Source organism: Syngnathus floridae, chromosome 17 (genome assembly GCF_059516105.1).
Source record: "Syngnathus floridae isolate MCC-2025c chromosome 17, RoL_Sflo_1.0, whole genome shotgun sequence".
In the NCBI taxonomy this organism is placed as follows: Eukaryota; Metazoa; Chordata; class Actinopteri; order Syngnathiformes; family Syngnathidae; genus Syngnathus; species Syngnathus floridae.
Window position 1 is genome coordinate 1,353,302 of NC_142429.1, and position 21,813 is coordinate 1,375,114.

A 21,813-nucleotide genomic window follows, 5' to 3' on the forward strand; every position below is an offset into this window, starting at 1 on the left:
GGAGAATTGATCAATACGATAGCAACAAACATGATTAGGTTGAACTGTGGGTCAGTCTGTACTCGGCGTCTAGGCGGCCAGCATTGTGTAAAGACACTTGAATATCTCCAAACCTGCAGCAACATGATTAACATCATTCCCCGTTTTCCAGTCACGCATTGAGTCATCAGGCCCTCGCGGGGACAATGGCGGCATTTGTCTGGCTGCCGGTTTCATCCGGACAGTGGCTCAGCGCCGCCCTTAGTGCACAAATGAGCCATGTTTTTCCCGGGCCTCATGATGCTTCGACGTGGAAGGAGATCACAAGTTTCTAGAATGGGTGCGCGCTTCTCCGTTGGCAATCGATGAGCGAGGCAGCAAGCAGCACCGTATATAAAAGGTGACCGTGGGTCGGGGATAATGACACGGCTGAAAAGACTCCGGGCCGCTGATGGAAATAGCGTGGCGGACGCTATCATTATGAGCCGCAGCTTTGGCCAGTTCTAATCTGCTGCCAGCAATTATAGTCATTTGGGAATCCCGGCAGCTGGTTGCCTTTAACTTGTGGCTTCATTGTGAGCTTGCTCTCCTTGCCCCACCCGCTCCCCTTTCAGTTTCCTTGTAGTTGCTTTGGCTAATTGAGTGCCAATGGCCACACTCTGGTAGGAGATACAATGTATTGATGATGTACGACAATTGGCATTGGCAGGCAAACGTAGCTTCGCACGACTGGATGCTGCGCTTGTGAACGCGAGCTCATCTATGACACCGAGTCCAGCTGCCCTCCCACCCCGACCCGTAACGGGAAAGGATGGGGGCGGGCTGGTGTTTTCCCACAATCACCCTCAGGGACTGAGCCATGAAGTGCGGGTCACTCGCCGGCTTGGTGGTACCACGTCGGGCCTCTTCTGACAACAGGCTCTTTTTCTTGTGCGGATGAGCGCAAGAGGGTCAGCTCCGGTGAGGTTGCCACGGCTTTAGGGTTATCATCATCATTTGTTCTGAGGTCACTCCGATGAAGTGCAAAAGTTTGAATCATTTCCTGCAGCAAGCCCCATGAGCTCTCAAAATCGGCGGGCGCTCCGCTTTGTTTTTATCTTGCTGTTATTGAATCCTTCCTGAGACCGTTGAGTGTCTTGCAGGACCTTTGGCTGGCCTGGCCCCCTCCCTTTTTTTTTCCAGCCATCACGCCACCTGTGCGTGCGCATTTGCGAGCTGCGTCGGTGGCGCAAAACACTCGACCGCTGGCCCGCCTCACTGCACCAAAGTGCTGCTACTGTCATTAGTTAGCTATCCAGAAACCTTCTTCCTGGCCTTCCCACGTCATTCTGCCGCAGTATGCCAGTGTTTTCTTTTCCCCCCCCACTTCGCCTGGAGATCTGAAATAGCACACATCTTATTATATTTGTCAGACATTCAAGGAGAATTTCCCCCTCCAGTCCACAGCTGGCTCAGGAATGCCACCCCCTAAAAAAATAAATAAATCCACCCATTTCAAATCTCCCTTACTTCATCAACTCCACTTCCCAGCCCACCACCTCATCCTTTTTAGCTCCCGTCTGCTTGCCTTTATTTCTGAAGTGGCCTAACTGCGGGCCACTTAAAGCGTTGCCACGGAGACGGGAACCCACATCACACATTCCAATAGTCCATCTTGAAAAATGATCATGTCCAAAATTACTGAAATTTGATATGCTTCTGCTGCCCACAAAAGTACAGCAAAGAACTATAAAAGAGGGCATTCGGGGTTATTTTCAAGCAAATTGAGCCAAACAGAAATTAAAAACTTGTCAAAAACATGGCAATCAATGAGCGATATGAAAAATCCACATTTTTTTGCTTTTATATTAATTTTATTGTGCACTTGGAGTCTCCAAGATTGTAGGGATTCTATCCCTCCAGGTTTTGCAGAGATACTTTTATGATCTGTTTGGGGACTATTTTTTACTCTGCTCAGTTTTCTCCATTTTCTATTACGTGTTTTTATCTAATATGTCACATCCTTTGGGGCGGGACTACCAAACAAGGTAATGGGTGTGGCCAGACGGTTTCGCAAATCCGCCATCTTTATTACTCAGAATTTTGTAGTACAAACAACTCAAGGGTGCCGAAGTGGAGAGATCAAAATGTTCCGTTGTTGGATCAATAAATCCACACAACTCTTCCCCCAGCATCAGAACCTCAAAGAAGTGCCTGGTCAAATTTCATTTTTCAAGCAGTGTTCCCACATCTGTGGGAAAAATGTTTTAGAAATCTTTTGTCAGTATAGAGAAGGATTCGCCGAAAGACTTCGTTTCGTTGATGGTTCAGTTCCTTCACTCAATGGAAATGACGGACACAGTAAAGCGGTAAGCTTGTGATGACACAAAAATAATAAACCGTATTTCACTTTGTATATGCACTCGTTTTCAGAGCATTAGCTTCAGTCTTTCTGCTGATTTTGGAGCTGTGCGCTCTCTGTTTTCACTTCTTGGGGGTGTATTTTGAGTACCGTATTTTTCGGACTAAAAGTCGCTTCGGAATAAAGGTCACATTAGCCATAAAATGCACAATAATGTGTAAAAAAAACATACATAAGTCACTCCGGAGTATAATTCGGTGTGGACTTCCATCCCCGAAGGTGGCACTTCCAGCCACGGAGGTGGAAGAGAGCTCCATAGAAATAGGACCGGGCGTGCGTAAAAGCCATGTCCGAGCCCCATCCACCGTCCCCGGACAGCCACCCGGCCGAGCGCCGGCCCCCGACTTCCATCCACGGAGGTGAAAGAGAGCTCCGTAGAGTAGGACCGGGCGTACGTAAAAGCCATGTCCGAGCCCCATCCACCGTCCCCGGACAGCCGCCCGGCCGAGCGCCGGCCCCTGACTTCCATCCACGGAGGTGAAAGAGAGCTCCGTAGAGTAGGACTGGGTGTGCGTAAAAGCCATGATAGTTTTTCAAACCTTCTGTGTCACTCCAAATGATTAAATCCTTCAAACTCTTCGTCCTCCGTGTCACTTACAAACAAAGCCGCTAATGATGCCGGAAGTACGTGGGGGCCCTTCGTCATCTTCCTCATCCCGTGATCGAATCTTTGTCCTTTATGTAAACAACCGCCGCGCCGCTGGCGTCACTTAAAATTCCCTTGCTACATCGCGGTTCGTTTATCGCGGTTTCACTTTTTTTTCTTTTTTTTTTTTAATTTTGCAAATTTGTGGAAAAATTTCACATATAAGTCGCTCATTAGTATAAGTCGCCCCCCCACCCAAACTATGAAAAAAAACGCGAATTTATAGTCCAAAAAATACGGTAGTTTTATCAGATGAATTGCATCGAAGGTGCTGTATTATTCTTGGGGAACACAATAATGTGTTAAATGCATTCATTAGCTTCTCGCTAGCCCTAGCTACTTTGTAGCTTGACTGCAGTGCTTGTTTACAATACATGTTCATACATATTGTGAGGGGATTAATTTTATTACGTGTTACGTATGGTTGTATGGACAAGTCTTCTGCTGTTGATATCCTGTAATCACTCAAAAGGTTTGCGGCGCAAGTAAAGACTACCTCGGCTAAAAAAAACTGCAAATATGTCGACCAGAAAGGGAGGCGCACGTCTTGCGGCGTGAAGGGTGTGGGGTGTGAAGTATTCCATTTGCATTTAAAGAGACCGCACCAAAACGGCTTGCTCTGAGCCACATCTCAGAACAAGTAGAAAAGAGGGACCTGTGATGCTATCAAAACGAGGAATTCAAATAAAAGCATCGCTGTTCCACTTCATATAGACAACAACTAAATGAGTAAAATGTCAATTACTGTGATACTTGGGCTTTAAAATTTGTAACAAAAAAATAGTGGTAGGGCCTGGAAGAAATTCATGGCATTTGGATACAGTTAGTGTCAGAACATCAGTCAGCAGTGCGAAGGAGATTGATGGAGGAGCAGGGGGGAGCGGAGTTTTTGGAGGTTGGCAGTGTACGGGAGGTGGAGGTGACGGGGTTAGGGGGTAGTCCAGAAAGAGGGGATGGGTGAGTCGTCGGGGAAGTGCTGGTTAAAAGACAGTCCAGATGTAGTGGCGAACAATCCCAGCTTTGTGTGGAAGCAGCAGTGTACCGGGTGGTGGTATTAGTCGACCCCGACTGCACTCGCATGAATGGCAGGCCCCAGTGTGCCGTGGTGGCACACGGCTGGCGAGCTCGCAGGGAGTGGAGACTCCTCCTGAGGACGCCGGCCGGATGTCTAGAGCTGGGCCAGAGTTGTTGCAGTCAATAGATCAGACGCCAGCGTTGCTCTTAACCCGGAAGACAACAGATGGAGGGGACGGGGGAGATCTCATACCCTTCTGTCTCTGACTTCATTCAATTATTGCTAACCTTATTATAACATCACATACGTTTAAATGTCACAATGAGTTGCCGTTAAAGCGGGTGGGGTTCTACAGGGCTTTGGGTTTTGACACTATTGTCAAACTGGGAAACATTGTCGTTTCAAATGTGAGTCCGTGTGAGTTATTTCATCCTAGACTGAAGAAAGATGCGGCAGACGTCTTGTCGCAACATGCTCGCTTGTTTGCTCATCGGGGAGTCGTTTGGAGACAGCCACTGGCACAAACCGCCGCAAAGGCTCGATAAATCAAAGAACGTCTTGTCAGTTGGAACAACAGCCCGCACGGGTGGGGCCCCTTGACGACGCACGCAGCCCCAAGCCAGAATTGTACGCCATCTCATCTGTCATCATGTGCTCATCTTCAGCCAGTCGCAAAGTACCAGTTACAAACAAATGGTTCTGCTTCTCCTCATTGTATGTCTTATGTTCTCCTAAATCCGCATTTGTTGAATTTGGCAAGAGCGGGATGCCCGCGGTTCGTGGAGTGAGTGAGTGAGTGAGTGAGTGAAATGCAGACAATTGGAAGTGAATTAATGAAATGCAGCCAATTGGAACGTTCTTTGGCTGAGCTTTTTGGGTTTGCTCCCAGAAGTTGATAAAAGAGAGAAAGGTGTGATCAAGGTGACAAATTGAAAGCGCAACTTGCAGTATGACGGTTCTGACACCCATTCAAATCCAACAATCTCCATCACCAACCACCTTTCGATGGACACAGTCGCCGAGTCCATTTTGAAACGGAGAACCTTTTCTTGCGTAACTTAACAAATTGGCCCAGATTACTTGAAGTCACTTCAACTCCATCTTGGAAATGGGCTCGAATAAAGCCAGTTGTGAGAGACCAATGAGGGATTTTGCTGTCCACTCATGAACCGGCGTTATTTGCAAACCTATGTGATGTATGTACGTCTGCGAAATGTCATATGGGGATTGAAGGAATGAGGTCGAAATACAAAAAGTCCTGCCTCGCTACAAAAACAGATATGCTCAAACCTCATTGAATAAAGTACATAAGCAGACAAGTATATTCACATATTAAATAAATAAAAGAAACATTTGAAGCATATAATTATACCTACACACCAAATCAATAAAGAAGACATAACTAGACATTTTTGATAAGTGGTGATGAGAAAGGTTTTTATAACTTTATGATCTGATATATATATTTCTGAGGACTTTGAAATAACAAATGACTTTTGATATATTGCCTAAATACCTTAATGACCCTTAAGGAACTGTGGAATGCATGCCTGATGTTTTTTCTCTGAATCATGGACACGGCCAGAGTCGTCTTGACCGTTCAGTACTTGATTGTAACCTATGTTTTGACTAATGCTAGACGCCAGTTTTTGATTACTACTGAACGCTCTGCACAGAGGGAAATAGTTTGCCTAACAAAGCAAAGATACGGTTGAATGCGGTACGACAGTGTATGTCCAAGATTGGAGAAGAATGTTCACAGGAAGGTCACGTGGAGATAAAACCAGTGGGTGCCAGAAGGAGCCACCCGAGAACTCGGCCAAAGATGGTCGCCAAGGCCGAGAGACGGGATGGAAGACAACAGCCCCCTCCACACACACACACCAACAGCCCCCCACCAACACACCGAATCGCCCATAACCAGCACCACTCCCATGGAAGCAGACTCTCCTTCGAACTTGCCCCACCCCGAAGACTCATCGCCCATCAATCCCAGCCCACAATGTGCTACTGAATATAAAACTGATCTAACAACCTTGGACTTTGCCTTTTCTGAATGGAGACTTTCCGCTCTTGAAGGGCCCAGCGCTGTATTGCACTTTCCTGAAAACAGAGCTTTTTGAACAAGAATTGTGATTGAACTCAACCAAGCTGTCTAAGTCTAATTTCTGCTTCAGTGTCTTTGCATTTTCCTAAATCTGAAGAAATCAAACGAGCACGCAGTGAGTAAATTGAATAACAGGTGATTGGCAAAGGCTTTTGCCGTGAGGCGCAGATAACGCGCTCCCTAAATTGTGGACAGAATCCAACAGGATGAATGTTAAGATGTGTAACGTCACAATTTGGGTTTTTTTGGAAGTTGTGCAACATGAATAGCAACGTCACCAGAAGAACAAGTTATTTTATCAGGACACCTCTATGTACGTTTTATGTGCATGCATCAGTGTTAGTCCGAATCGAGCCCTGTTATGGCAAAGGCAGATATTAGACAGATTTGATCATTTTCTCTTGAAAAACGACATTGATTTGTGTCTACTTTCTTTGTTTTGAAAGAGTTTGTCTTCCTCCTCTGCATAAATGACCACTATACAAGTCAATAAGAAGGGAGCGGTTTTGGATGCCATCCCCCCTCCCCACTCACTTTTCGAGTACTTGTCACACATTTCTGATTTAAGGACACGTGTTTGATCTCAGCTAAAACTATGAGCTTTAATTCTTGAACGCGTCTTTAAGGGAGACGCAAGAAGGAAGTGAAGGGGGTGAGCTGTGGGAGGAGCGCTCACGGGCACAGTCGCAACTCGGAGCTCCGAGCTCGTTAGACGGAGGGTTGAAAGCGGAGAGCCCAAGACGACAGAGAAACAAATTCTCTGCTCATCTCTGACAAAGTTAAAACTTTAAACGCCGAAACGACGACGGAAGCAGAAACAAGGAGAGTAAGCCAGGGGGTGCCCTAAGCCGAGTGGACGGCTGCGAGGAAATGTGGCGGCGGACTTTGAAGCCACTTTGAGGCGAAGGAAGACCAACATGCATAGCCAGCCGCTGCTAGACGCCTCCTGGTTACCTCGCCTCGTCGTCGTCGTCGTCTTCGTTTTCAGCCGATGTCTAACTTCTCTCTGCCAGTATTCGAGCGACCAGTGCAGCTGGAAGGGCAGGTGAGCAATAACCATGATAACCAAGAATAAGGACAAGAATAAAATGCGCGTTCCATCCAGGCACTTTACACTCAAACACTCTGAGTGGCTACTTGTTGCCACTTTATGTAGCTATTTGGTACACAAGCATCACAATTGGCCTACATAGCAATGGATCACAAAATATAATATATATACAAAATAAGCACAATCAGCATTGCACTAGAATCCCCTCGTGTAGATTGTATAAAAACAACACTTGATGCCAAACTAATGAGTATGGCAATGCCATTGACTTGCATGATATTAAGTCACCAGAAGGGACCACAGCAACATCGTGCAAATGTGCGACCTATGAGCAGTTGTAACTGCTTTGCAACTAAAACTGTTACCTGCCGATGTCATTCGACTCACGGTGCCTAGTTTCCGCCGGCATGCTCGAAGAGATGCTTTATTGTGTTCGGTATGTTTAGGGCAGCCATGAGAAAACTACGGCCTGCGGGCCACATCCGGCCCACGGGGCCGTTTAATCCGGCCCGCCAAACCTGAATAAGTTGTATTATTAAACATTTTTTGGGTCATTTTTCCTGCAATTACTATGTTTCCCCAATAGATGGGGAAGCATCCGCCCGCGCATTTACTCCCGGAAGCCGTGTCAGAAAGCTCGGTGCGCACTCACAACTGCGTGTACGTACTAAATAGTACGGACCCGGCGCACTCCGCGCTCAATTTCCATCAGTGCCAAATTTCGAGTGTGGGCTGTGACGTCAGCATTCTCGTAATTCGCCCACTTTGCTTTCAGATAAGGTTTTACGCTAATGCCACCCACAAACCTTCCCCTGGAATCCTTCCATTAAAATGAGTGGCCCGAGGTAAAGAAAGGTGGACACTGAGTGCCTAGTGTTTAAAAAAAGAGTGGACCATTTGGCTCATCCTACGTGTGTGAGCAGACGCTCAGCCACATGAACGTCAACAAAGCCCGTCACAGATCTAGGTTAATGGACGGACACCTCGGCTCTATCCTAAGAATTACCACAACAAATTTTTCTCCAGACCATGATGCCCTAGCAAAAAAGGGAGACCAACAATACTATTGATTTCTTTATTACTTTATTTAGATGTATTCTTTCACAGATTTTTCAAGATGATGTATTTGGTCAGAATGTTTGCCGTTTGATGTGATTTGCCTCATTAGATAAACATATTTCATAAATCTGACCTGCAGGTGCTGAAGTGATGGAAACTATTATTCATAATAATAGTGTCGTATTTAATGAGAATCACTGATAGTAGTTTTTTGGTGAAATATTTTTTAAATGCTGTTAATAAATGCATTTGTTTTCAAAAAGCTTTTCTGGAATATCCATGCTTTACTACCTACTAAACGTAACAACCTTTACATGTCATTTCTATTACTTCACACAAATACTACATCCATCTGCTCCGGGTTTGGCCCCCGGTCAAAATTTAGAACCCAATTCGGCCCGCAAGTCAAAAAGTTTCAAAAATCAGTGAAAGAATACATCTAAATAAAGAAATCAATAGTATTGTTGGTCTCCCTTTTTTGCTAGGGCATCATGGAATTGTGACATAAACCTTTCCTTTTTCCTTCTCTTTTAGCACCCTGTCAGCCGTGCAGTGATGCCGAGGTTCTTCTGGCAGTCTGCACCACAGACTTTGGTAAGTAAGTCTTTGTGGGTCTTTCAGCACAGCACAACAGTACAGTGGGGAGAACAAGTATTTGATACACTGCTGATTTTTCAGGTTTTCCCACTTGCAAAGCATGTAGAAGTCTGTAATTTCTATCATAGGTACTCGTCAACTGTGAGTGATGGAATCTAAAACAAAAATCCCGAGAATCACATTGTATGATTTTTAAATAATACATTTCTATTTTATTGCATGAAATAAGTATTTGATACATCAGAAAAACAGAACTTAATACTTGGTGCAGAAACTTTTGTTTCCAATTACAGAGATCAGACGTTTCCTGTAGTTCTTTACCAGGTTTGCACACACTGCAGCAGGGATCCTCCATACAGATCGCCTCCAGAGCCTTCAGGTTTCGGGGCTGTCGCTGGGCCACACGGACTTTAAGCTCCCTCCAAAGATTCTCTATTGGATTCAGATCTGAAGACTGGCTAGGCCACTCCAGGACCTTGAGATGTTTCCTACGGACCCACTCCTTAGTTGCCCTGGCTGTGTGTTTTGGGTCATTGTCATGCTGGAAGACCCAGCCGCGACCCATCTTCAATGCTCTTACTTGCTCAAGCCAACGCATGTCAAGGCCCGTCTGAAGTTTGCAAATGACCATCTGGATGATCCAAAGGTGTAATGGGAGAAGGTCATGTGGTCTGATGAGACAAAAATAGAACTTTTTCCAGGGATGAGAATTTTCTGCGGATCCACAGATTTCTGTATTTTTTTTCGTCGAAAGTATGGTTTTCGTGAATCGTGTAAATCCATTGAGAAAATTATTTTTTTATATATGGGGGGGAGCGGCCGGCAACGTTAGCCTCGGCGACTCGCGAGCATACCCCCGCCCGCCGCGACAGCATCTTTAGGTTTTGTGTATTCTCTGTCAAGATATGATCAGCTATGGAGGTCGCGGCGCTAGGAACATTAAAGGAGCACATCAAAACAAAAAAACCACAAAGCTACGTTTTTACTTTTACAAGCATGTGGGTTTAGAAAGTAACATGATGTTACATGTAAGCTAATGTTAGGCTATTGTCATGATATTGTTAAAGAACAAATCTTCATAATCCCCCCTCTACTTTTCTGTGCTTGTTCACATTTGCCATTCTCATCCCTGTTTTTTGTTTAAACTCCACTCACCGTGTTTCGAGGAAGAAGAATGATGAGTCCAACCCCAAGAACACCATCCCAACTGTGAAGCATGGCGGCATTCTTTGGGGATGCTTTTCTGCAAAGGGAACAGGATGACTGCCACCATGTTCAGGGAAGGATGGATGGGGCCATGTATCGTGAGATCTTGGCCAACAACCTCCTTCCCTCAGTATTTCATTCCTTATTTCATGCAGTAAAATGGAAATTAATTATTTAAAAATCATACAATGTGATTTTCTGGATTTTTGTTTTAGATTCCATCACTCACAGTTGAAGAGTACCTATGATAGAAATCACAGATTCACAGTGGGAAAACCTGAAAAATCAGTGTATCAAATACTAGTTCACCCCACTTTATGTAACTGTGTGTGTGTGTGTGTGTGTGTGCGTGCGTGCGTGCGTGCGCGCGTGCGTGCGCGCGTGTGTGCGTGCGCGTGTGTGTGTGTGCGCGTGTGTGTGCGCGTGTGTGTTGCTGTTCAGTGGCCCGCGGCATCATCAGGGCGGTGCAGGAGGAGGTGGCCGAGGATCGCTGGTCCATCAGCGTGGACGTCAGCCGCTTGCACAGACAAAAGACGCAGGTGTTTGTCCCCGGGGGTCCGAGGGCACGCCGCTGGTCGGGACACATCATGATGCCGCTGCGGTGCGGCATAAAAACCGGCGAGGGTGATTTCCTCTTTACGGGGACACTGCGCTTTGGCGAGGCCTGGATGGGCTGCGCGCCGCGTTACAAAGACTTCCTACGCTTGTACGGAGAAGCGCAGAGACTCGGGAGCAATCCTTGTCACTTGGATGTGGACTGAAAGGACTTGGAGGAATCCATCCACTTTGTTGATTCATTTGAGACTGACCGTGGTCACCGTTGACCACCTTTGGATAAAATGTAGCAGCCATGTACACCATCCCCTCTTGGTGTACAAAATGTGAATGAACAAACCAAAAGTGTATATTTGGCAGGCAGCGAGGCGGGCTTTGTGAAAAGCGGGATGTACAGAAGTTATTTCTTATCACAGAAATAGATTAAGTCAAAAGATTGTTTTATTTTGTTTACAAAATGCCTAAATGTGAAAACATTTAAATGTTTCTGCACTTGTGCACTTTGATGACACTTAAATCAATTGAATAAATATTAAATTTTAAATTATTATATTGGGCTTGTCACAATTACCCCAAAGTTTCTATTTTTAGAATAGCGCAGCGTGGTCGGTCGGACATTACTTGAGCCTCACAGGTAGTAAACAGTAAGACCGACTCGCAATTTTTATCAGAAATAACATTAAAGGACCTATCATGGTTACAACAAAACACTGCTGCTTTGGTGTCTGCCGAAGCGACTCGCGATATGCTGACCAGGATTTTGAGGAGAGTTTTCTTCATATCTTTTCCAAAGCCGAGGAGGAGCCGAGAGAAATGCCTTCGCTGGGTAGAAGCTTGTAAACGGTAAGGATTTACGGTAAAAAATGTCATCAATCACACACATATATATATATATGCTCTCTGCATTTTGTCGGTGGAACTGGCCCAACATCTGAAAATCCCGATCCAATAACAGCGACTGCAACGTCTGTGGAGGTAAGTTTATCGTCTGCTTTCTCAGTAGAATACATGCTATGTATGAACATGAAAATAGAAGACATGCTATTGCTAGCCATAACACGTGGGACATTGACTTGCTTGTATGAACATGAAAATTAATATACATTAAATATAGAGAAAAATTCGGAGATATATACAATATGGTTGGATGTCTTAAAGGCTGTACTACAATGAAATTAAACACTTTTGTATCATTGTCTTCCAATGTTTCGCTAATAGATAGAGCGGATGGCACGCAAAATGAACGCGCTAACCCAGAGAAATGTAGACACCCCTGATGCATCAATGAAAAAGAGGGATGACCCCAAACAGCTCCAGCAGCCAAACGACACGGGATGACACAGCTTCAAATCAATGCTGACACAACCGCAGAGATTGATCCATGTTGAAAGATGCATCGAGATAATAAAAAAAAAATAGATTGCTAGGTAAAATAATTTCCTTGTCTCTGCAGCCTGATTTTTAACAAATGTTTTTTTGTTGCTGGCTGCTTAGTTAATTTTCAAGAACCACATGTTGTATAAATTGAGGCAGCTTTACAGTACCAATTTTGATAGGTACTGTGTATTAGAGAAGAACGTAATTTCATCTGTGCGACTGCCTGCATGAATTACACTTGTCAATAAACTTGAACATTTAAACCTTGTAATGATTGCGCAATCACAAAATATTTAACACATTGGAACAAAAACGGATACAACGTTTGAAATTCACAAGCTTGTTTATTGAATAAATCACGTATCTCAATTTCTCCCAATAGGCTAGATTTTAATAACAATAATATAATAGTTCATTTAATTTATATTGCGCTTTTCAATGACCCAAAGACGCTTTACAGCAGGGGTGTCAAACTAATTTTTTTCACGGGCCGTATTGTAGTCATCTTCTTTCGGAGGGCCATTATGACTGTCAACCCAAATAAATGTATGAGCACCTCATATTATATACAGTAAAAGCTACAAAACAAATGGACAAATAACTCGTTTTCAAATCAGAAGTGTAAAAACTGGTCAAATATTTTAAAAAAAGATATTAAAAGTGAAGACAATTTGCAATTCTAGTAATGACACACAACTTTGATGCACAATTTGTCTTCGCGGGCCACATAAAATGATGTGGCGGGCCGTATCTGCCCCCCGGGCCTTGAGTTTGACACCTGTGCTTTACAGGGAATAAAAAGGGTGGGGACGTGGGGCGGGGGGGCGAGACAGTAGGATACAGTTAATAACAGGACATCGGTCAGCAGTGCGAAGGAGCTGGATGGAGGAGCAGGAGGGGCGGGAGCGGAGGTTGTTGAGGTTGGCAGTACGGGAGGTGGGGGTGACGGGGGCTTGATAGTCCAGAAAGGGGATGGGTGAGCCTTCGGGGAAGTGCTGGTTAAAAGACCAGATGTAGCGGTAACGGCGAAGGATCCCAGCCTCGTGTGGAAGCAGCAGTGGACCAGGCGGTGATGCCGGTGTTGTGCTCGATTTGGTTCCCCCGTGAGATTTTGTTCCCCCTGCCGCGGGAGCGCGCACGCCTTCTTTGGAAAGCAAAAAACCGATGCTGTACGGCGTCGTACGGCGTCAGCACTATGTTGTTTTCAATAAAAACATGAAGAACTCACGGTTGCGTCAGTCAATTTTAATTTTTATAAAGGATTATTCTCATTTGATGTCTTTAAATTCATCCGCGTTCTGCCGTTGAAGCGGGGTGCATTCAAAGACCAGTCGTACAGACGGAACACTCATTCACTTCACCAAAAAGCAACGATGTAATTACATGTTCTCTTTGTCAGGCAGGGGACAAGACGGAGGACTCGGATGCAGAGTCGTTTCTTTCTGGGATTTATTCCAGCAAGCACACTGAGCAAAAGTACAAATCAAATCGCCTCTTGCGAGGGAAAACACGTGGCAAAAAGTACAAACAAAAGGTGTCGCATTGAGGCGAGTCAAAAGGCTAAAAGTACAAATCAAAACGCCTCTTACGAGGGAAAACACGTAGCAAAAAGTACCAACTAAAGGAGTCGCACTGGGGCGAAACAAAAGGGCGATGGAGACCAAGGCACAAACAAAAGCGTCGCTCGGTGGCGAGACAAAAAGGAGGGTTCTTACAGAGAGTTCGGACATCAAGGGATCGCTGGTGGTCGGGGCAAGGCAAGACACACTGGCACAAGACAAGGGGAAGACACGGACTAAATACACACAAAAGGGCGGGGACACAGGTGATGACAATTAGTGTCGATTACGCAGGTGCACACAATCGGGATCAGGGAAGACAAGACAACCAAACACCGAGGAAGGAAACACGAACTGAAACGGAAAAGATGACAAAATAAAACCGGAAGTAAAGTTACGACAATTGACGAGACAAAAAACCGAAAAAATAAACGCGACCGCATGACACTCTTTGCATAAACCATAAACTCTTTTGGGTACCGTTACATGCTACAAGGAGTTTATATTACAAAGGAGACTTTCTACTTAATTGTGACCATCATTCATCCATCCATTTTATTACTCAGGTATTTTCAAAGCAAATTAATATGGTTGCATTTATTAATTTGTTTTAAAATGACAGCGCAATATAATTAAAAGCTGACACTATACAAACGTCAAACGTGTTCATTTAAGAAAAAGCCACACACGTTTTGTGATCAAATCTTTCATAACGAGAATGATTTGAGTGAATTCATTTGAGTGAATGATTGAGAAGAAATTTCAGTTCTGAAGGCTCCTTTTGTCTCAAGCAAAGTGACAGGTGGTGGGGAGGGGGGATAAAAATTGTAACAGGAACTCTATAAAAAATGTCAAGCCGTGAGAATTTGTGTCCCCCTCCCATTTTGAGAACAGTGAGTCCTGGACATCGACTGGCTTTTTTTCTGTCTTCCTGGGGGTCTGTTCAGGTTGTGTGGCGAATTTGAACAGAATCCCTCATTCCTAGGCCAAATTACAGGGGGGGAACACATCCTCACGGCGGGAGGGGGGATAAAAATTGTAACAGGAACTCTGTAAAAAATGTCAAGCCGTGAGAATTTGTGTCCCCCTCCCATTTTGAGAACAGTGAGTCCTGGACATCGACTGGCTTTTTTTCTGTCTTCCTGGGGGTCTGTTCAGGTTGTGTGGCGAATTTGAACAGAATCCCTCATTCCTAGGCCAAATTACAGGGGGGGAACACATCCTCACGGCGGCCCCATGAGGATATGTTCCCTCACCCCCTTATTTTGGGAACGGTGAGTGCTGGACTCCAACTGTTTTTTTTCGGTCTACCTGGGGGTCTGTTCAGGTAGTGTGGCAAATTTGAACAGGTTCCCTCATTCCTAGGCCAAATTACAGGGGGGGAACACATCCTCACGGGTGCCCCGTGAGAATATTCCCCCCCCCATTTAAAATGGTATATATGTAAATAAATGATTTGTGCACTTATAACTTTACAATATTGGATGCTAAATAAATAAATAAATAATAATGTTTTCTTTCTTTTGGTCAAACAATATTGTCTTGAATTCAAAATTGTCACCGAAGCACCCATTTTACCCCACCTTGTAAGTGCGCACTTCATGTCATTTTGCCATTTGGTTTCTGACAACAATACGCTGCCGCACAATGGACCCAACTGTTTATCAACAAATTATTGCCTATAAAACAAAACGTGAATACCCAAATGGTATTACAAAGAAGTACGTTATGAGAAGAAAACCTTCTTTTTACGACGTTGAGGGTAAGATACTGAAGGAATGGGGTCAAAATACAAAAAGTCCTGCCTAGCTACAAAAACAGATATGCTCAAACCTCATTGAATAAAGTACATAAGCAGACAAGTATATTCACATATTAAATCAGTAAAAGAAACAATTTAAGCATATAATTATACCTACACACCAAATCAATAAAGAAGACATAACTTTATTTTATATCATTTTTGATAAGTGGTAATGAGAAAGGTTTTTGATCTGATATATATTTCTGAGCACTTTGAGCACAAATGTTTTTGATATATTTCCTGAATAGCTTAATGACCCTTAAGGAACTTAATGCAGTGGTTCCCAAACTTTTTCAGGCAAGCGCCCCCTTGGCTCCCCAGTGAATTCCTGGCGCCCCCCCCCCCCCCCCCCCCCCCCGATTTGGTATGCTGCAATTTGAAAAGAGAAAGGTTAAACACAAATGTGTATTTGTGAACCATGTAAAATACAGCATTTTATCCCATTTCATAAATAGGCCTACTTAAAGACAAAAATGACAACATTGAAGGTATGAAAAGCAAGTTTACCCTCTCACGTATTCATTTTCTTCCATTTACTCACAGAAAATGGTGGCGGACGTGATCTAAGGCACGCCACCCTCGCCACCCACACAATGACACACGCGCGAACACGCATATATGCACACACACAGGTACAAAGTCATATATGTACATTCGTAACAATACATATCAGTGAATGCACCACCCTAACCAGCTCAACACAACACAACACAACACGGCGCGTTCTGGCGAGTCTCCAATTTCATGTTGACTTGAACTCAAGATGATGTTGACCGCCAGAATGCGGTTTTTATTATAAGATAAAATTCTGAACATTACAAGCTTGAAATTACAAACCTGAGTTTTTGCTTTTGTAGTCTATGCTGTCTATGTAGTGACTACATAGACTTCGGACTGCCGCCCCCCTACCGCCCCCTTCAACTTCTGACTTCGACTTCGGACTACCGCCCCCCTACCGCCCCCTTCGTCCTCACCGCCCCCCCAGATCTTTCCACCGCCCCCCTGGTACCACCCACTTTGGGAACCACTGGTTTAATGCATACCTGATGATTTTCTAAATCACGGACACTGCCAAAGTCGTCTAAAAATGTTCAGTACTCGATTGTATCTTATGTTTTGACTAATGCTAGACGCCAGTTTTCGATTACTACTGAACGTTCTGGACAGAGGGAAATAGTTTGCCTAACAAAGAAAAGATATGGTTGAAAGCATGATTAAACTAAGAATATGATGACATAAGCAAGTACATAGAGTATCAAAAGAACAAACAAACAAAAACATGGTAAGTGGTGAGTACAAACTTTGCATAGTCAGGGAACATTAATAAATTGATGATGTCACAGCCAAAAGCTCACATAATTCCGTACAAAATGACAAAATTGAAAGAATGATGAATGGATGAGGTGCGACAGTGTATGTGCAAGAATGGAGGAGAATGTTTACAGGAAGGTCACTTGGAGATAAAACCAGCAGGTGCCAGAGGGAGACAGCCAAGCCAAAGATGATCGTCAAGGCTGAAAGACGGAAAGGAAAACAACAGCCCCCACACATCGAATCGCCCATAATCAGCACCCGACCCCCCGGAACCAGCTCTCACCGAACCAGCACCCACTCCCATGGAATCAAACTCTATTGCGAACTTGCCCCACTCCAAAGACTCATCACCCATCAAACTCAGCCCAGACTGGCATGTGCAACTGAATATAAGCTGAGCAAAGAACCTTGAACGTTGCATTTTCTGAATGGAGACTTTCTGCTCTTGAGCATGGTCGCACGAAAGGCCCAGCGCTGTATTGTACTTTCCTGAAAACAGAGCTTTCTTAACAAGAATTGTGATTGAACTCAACCAACCTGTGTAAGTCTAATTTCTGCTTCAGTGTCTTAGCATTTTCCTAAATCTGAAGAAATCAAACGAGCACGCAGTGAGTAAATTGGATAACAAGTGATTGGCAATGGCTTTTGCCGTGAGGCGCAGATAGCGCGCTCCCTAAATTGTGGACAAAATCCAATACACAACGTACATAAATCAAGCAGATCCAGAGACGCACCAAAAAAATTCACATTGCAGAACCTACTAATTTCTACACTAACGTCAGAAACGTAAGTTTTAGAGTAATTACTCTATAAGACAAATAATTGACTTATAAAATGTTGAACGCAATATATATAACACACCTCACTGTTAAGGAAATTGTTGAATTTGTTGAATGCAACTCAAGCTAATGTTTTTTTTCAAGTAACTATTTGTAGATCTATTGAGTAAATATTTGATAAATTATCTTATAGAGTAGAGTAATTCAACCCATTCCAACTTTCAATTGTAATTCCAAATTTTCAAATTTGAAATTCGACCAAATTCTCCAAAATGTCGTTTTTCTACTCTAATTTCTACATTTTTCAACCGATTCAACCCATTCCAACTTTCAATTGTATTTCCAAATTTTCAAATTTGAAATTCGACCAAATTCTCCAAAATGTCGTTTTTCTACTCTACTTTCTACATTTTTCAACCGGTTCCATTCCAACTTTCAATTGTAATTCCAAATTTTCAAATTTGAAATTCGACCAAATTCTCCAAAATTTCGTTTTTCTACTCTAATTTCTACATTTCTCTACCAATTCAACCCATTCCAACTTTCAACTCTTCATCTTTTGCCTACCTATTCCACAACTTCCCACTTACCAAAAATTCCAAACTTTCAAATTTGAAATTCAACCAAATTCTCCAAAATTCGATTTTTCACTTCTAATTACTACATTTTTCAACCGATTCAACTCGTTTCAACATCGTTCTGCAGCATTCCCCAAGTATTTATTCCACTTCTTCACCTTCACACGCAATTTCTTCAGGAATTGCAAATTCTAGTTCTTCTACTTATTCTGCCCACTTTTTGGGCACTTAACTACTTCCACATACTTCAACCGATTCACTCCGTTCCACTTTTCACGTATTCCAAATATTCACGAGATGGGTGCTTACATTTTTCTTGTTGCAAAAATTTTCCGTTTTCACAAAATTCGCAAATTTACAACAATTTTTTTCCCCATTCATTCTTAATGGCAGATTCAACATTTCACATTTACGTTGTTCCAGTTTGAAATTCACATCATTCAACACATTCAAATCACATTGGGGACATTCCCAAACTTGCCAAATTCAAAAATTTCACGTTTTCACGTTTAAAATTTTCACAGAATTTTGCAAAATTTCGTTTTTCACTTCTAATTTCTGCATACTTCAACCGATTCAACTTGTTCCAACTTTCAACTGTTCATCTTTTGCCTACCTATTCCACACCTTCCCACTTAGCAAAAATTCCACTTTTTCAAATTTGAAATTCAACCAAATTCTCCAAAATTTCGTTTTTCTACTCTAATTTCTACATTTTTCAACCGATTCAACCCATTCCAACTTTCAATTGTTCATCTCTTGCCTACCCATTCCATAACTTCCCACTTACCGAAAATTTCAAATTTCAAGTTCAACCAAATTCTCCAAAATTTCATTTTTCTACTCTAATTTCTACATTTCTCTACCGATTCAACCCATTCCAACTTTCAACTCTTCATCTTTTGCCTACCACAACTTCCCACTTACTACAAATTCAAAACATTCAAATTTGAAATTCGACCAAATTCTCCAAAATTTCGTTTTTCTACTCTAATTTCTACATTTTTCAACCGATTCAACCCATTCCAACTCTCAATTATAATTCCAAATTTTCAAATTTAAAATTTGACCAAATTCTCCAAAATTTCATTTTTCTACCTTAACTTCTACATTTTTCAACCGATTCAACCCATTCCAACTTTCAATTGTAATTCCAAATTTTCAAATTTGAAATTCGACCAAATTCTCCAAAATGTCGTATTTCTCCTTTATTTTCTACATTTTTCAACCGATTCAACCCTTTCCAACTTTCAATTGTAATTCCAAATTTTCAAATTTGAAATTCGACCAAATTCTCCAAAATTTCGTTTTTCTACTCTAGTTTCTACATTTCTCTACCGATTCAACCCATTCCAACTTTCAACTCCATCTTTTTCCTACCTAATCCACAACTTCCCACTTACCAAAAATTCCAAACTTTCAAATTTGAAATTCAACCTAATTCTCCAAAATTTCATTTTTCTACTCTAATTTCTACATTTTTCAACCGATTCATCCCATTCCTACTTAATTCACTTTGTTCACCTCATGCTTACAATATTCACCCCCTTCACCTCCATTTCCACTATGCTTGCACAATTCAACCCTTGAACCCCACTTCCATTGTGGCGGCCATCTTGGATTGTCCCTGAAGTGCCCCAATAAACCCTGAATGAACTGGAAGTGCTCCAAATCAAACCGGAAGTGACCCCCAAATAAACCAGAAGTGACCTCAGGTAAACCGGAAGTGACCTCAGGTAAACCGGAAGTGCCCCTAATCAAACCGTAAGTGACCTTTTTAAACCGGAAGTTACCTTTTTAAACCAGAATTGACCCCAAATAAACCGGAAGTGACCTAGAAAAAAAACGGATCAGTGTGTGTGTGGGGGGGGACGATTCTTTGAACGGATCTTTTGAGTGAACTGATTCTAAAGATTCAGTTCACCTAAAAGTACTGGAATGTACATCACTAAGGCAGAGCCGTGCTTTACCATTAGGTAGACCAGGCAACTGCCTGGGGCCCCCACTGACCAGGCCACAAGGGGGCCCCCGAAGGCCAACAAGCTTTACTCCACAGCAACATCTCAATATGGCAAAGACGCAAATGCAATGGCCGCAGCAAACCACCCTTTGCAATGACAGAGTAGGAAACCACCCTAAAGGGGCCCCATGTTCTTGTGCAGCAGCCAATCAAAAAATAGAACGGTTTCTGCCCGCGAAGCTAATGTCTGGTGTGATTGATTGTGCTCTATCAGTTTGAAGACAATGGAGACATATGAAAATATATGACAATACTTTGGATTTAGATTGAGCCTCAATCTAAACAAATTAACGTCTGCCGACAATGTCTGACACATTTGAGTTGCAAATATGAAAAAATAATCAGAAAAAAATCTGAAAGAAGACACACATTAAAGAGCATTAGAAACATTTTATGTTTCATCTCTAACATCTGGAGACACCAGAGCTCTATAAACTTCAATTTTCAACATTGTCAGAAAAAATAACAGCTTGTTCTTAGAAAAAGATTCCCTCAGAGCGAGGATACAACATTCAATTTTGAAGAATTTCACTTGTCTCTGTCTGTCTTCAGAGTATAGCAATAGGTCATCACCTTTTTACAAGTTATTTCACTTGCAAAATATTAGATTCGAGAGGGTCCTGTCTTCAAGCCGAGCACAATGTGGCCTCATGATGATCCCACCATGGCTGAAGACCCTTTCAACCGGGGCACTCAAGGATGGCACTGATAGAGCTCTTGATGCGACAGGAAAAAGTGCAGGGAGTATAACCCTATTTGCATCCCAAAAAGACAGACAAGCCTGTCGACAACAAAGACCAAGATAGTTATTTAATTGTGTCTCTGGATTGCTGGTTGTGTTCTGCTTGCGACATTTTCTGTACTGTGAGAATAACCCAGTGCTCTTCCTGCTGGTCCTCAACCTCTTGGAACCCAGGACTCTGGAGTGACTCTGAATGGGATGTACTGTATGGTCTGACAGACAAGCAACATAGTATATGGTCAATAAAAAAAAATGTTCTTTGAGGCTTAACTGTAATTTCTATTTATTAACTTGCTCCATATTAAATCATATTTACTTAATTCAGTTTCATCATCATATTCATTGCATTAAAGCTATATACACACCTATTTAAATAAATGAAAAGCACTTACTAGGCAGAATGGCTCTTCAAATGACGGACAAAGTTTGAAGTTGTCGTCTGGCTGTCTGAAATGTTTCTGTTGCATATCTTGCACTGTGCTGTCCGTCTTTTGCCGTCATAAAGGTAATTACTATAGCCGAAGGTGATGACTCGTGGCACCGCTCTCGCTGATACGTTTGTGGATGTCTGATATAAAGGGAGCGTGATTCTCCAATAAACACGTTAGGTATGTAGAGAGGGCACGACTGATTGATTGACAGGGTAGTGATCCAATCATGACAACGTCATTCTCAGCCTGCGCTCCTACTGTGTTATCGAAATAATTTTTTTAAATGTTTTTAGAATTTTCAAAGGCACACATTACCAGTATGACGAATTGGCATGAATGCCTGATGAGGCTCAATACAAAGACAGCCATTGATTGAATCAACCAGGATTTGATGCACCTTGAGGTGCAGCACTGGAGAGGTGATTGCGATATGTCACCTAGCTGAAAGAAACCACGCTTTAAGAGGGAATACACATCCACTATATGACCCACATAATGGCATTTTCCTAGCACAGGTGGAGTTGATGGCACTATTTGATCCCCTAATGAATGAACATTTGAGGATTAATAACAACGAAACAAAGGTGCACTAT

General features: G+C 42.9%; 1 protein-coding gene and 1 long non-coding RNA gene across 2 annotated transcripts; both read left to right on the top strand.

The window, feature by feature from the left end:
* The first annotated feature begins 6,765 nt into the window (after positions 1-6,765).
* metrnla (meteorin like, glial cell differentiation regulator a) lies at positions 6,766-11,166 on the top strand. The gene is made up of 3 exons (XM_088358170.1): positions 6,766-7,189; positions 8,793-8,852; positions 10,503-11,166. Exons 1-3 carry the CDS (start codon positions 7,066-7,068, stop codon positions 10,820-10,822), a joined length of 504 nt encoding a protein of 167 aa, XP_088214296.1. The 5' UTR covers positions 6,766-7,065; the 3' UTR covers positions 10,823-11,166.
* Positions 11,167-11,450: 284 nt separating this feature from the next.
* Positions 11,451-12,256, top strand: LOC148383136 (uncharacterized). The gene is made up of 2 exons (XR_015853206.1): positions 11,451-11,591; positions 11,835-12,256. It is a non-coding gene; the product is annotated as an uncharacterized LOC148383136 (long non-coding RNA).
* The last annotated feature ends 9,557 nt before the right edge of the window (positions 12,257-21,813 follow it).

Bases quoted from the DNA above. Each gene is read 5' to 3' on its own strand.
- metrnla (XM_088358170.1), top strand. From the start codon at position 7,066: ATGCATAGCCAGCCGCTGCTAGACGCCTCCTGGTTACCTCGCCTCGTC. The intron at 7,190-8,792 runs GCAGGTGAGCAA...CTTCTCTTTTAG, and splicing joins CGACCAGTGCAGCTGGAAGG to CACCCTGTCAGCCGTGCAGT. The intron at 8,853-10,502 runs GTAAGTAAGTCT...GTTGCTGTTCAG, and splicing joins AGTCTGCACCACAGACTTTG to TGGCCCGCGGCATCATCAGG.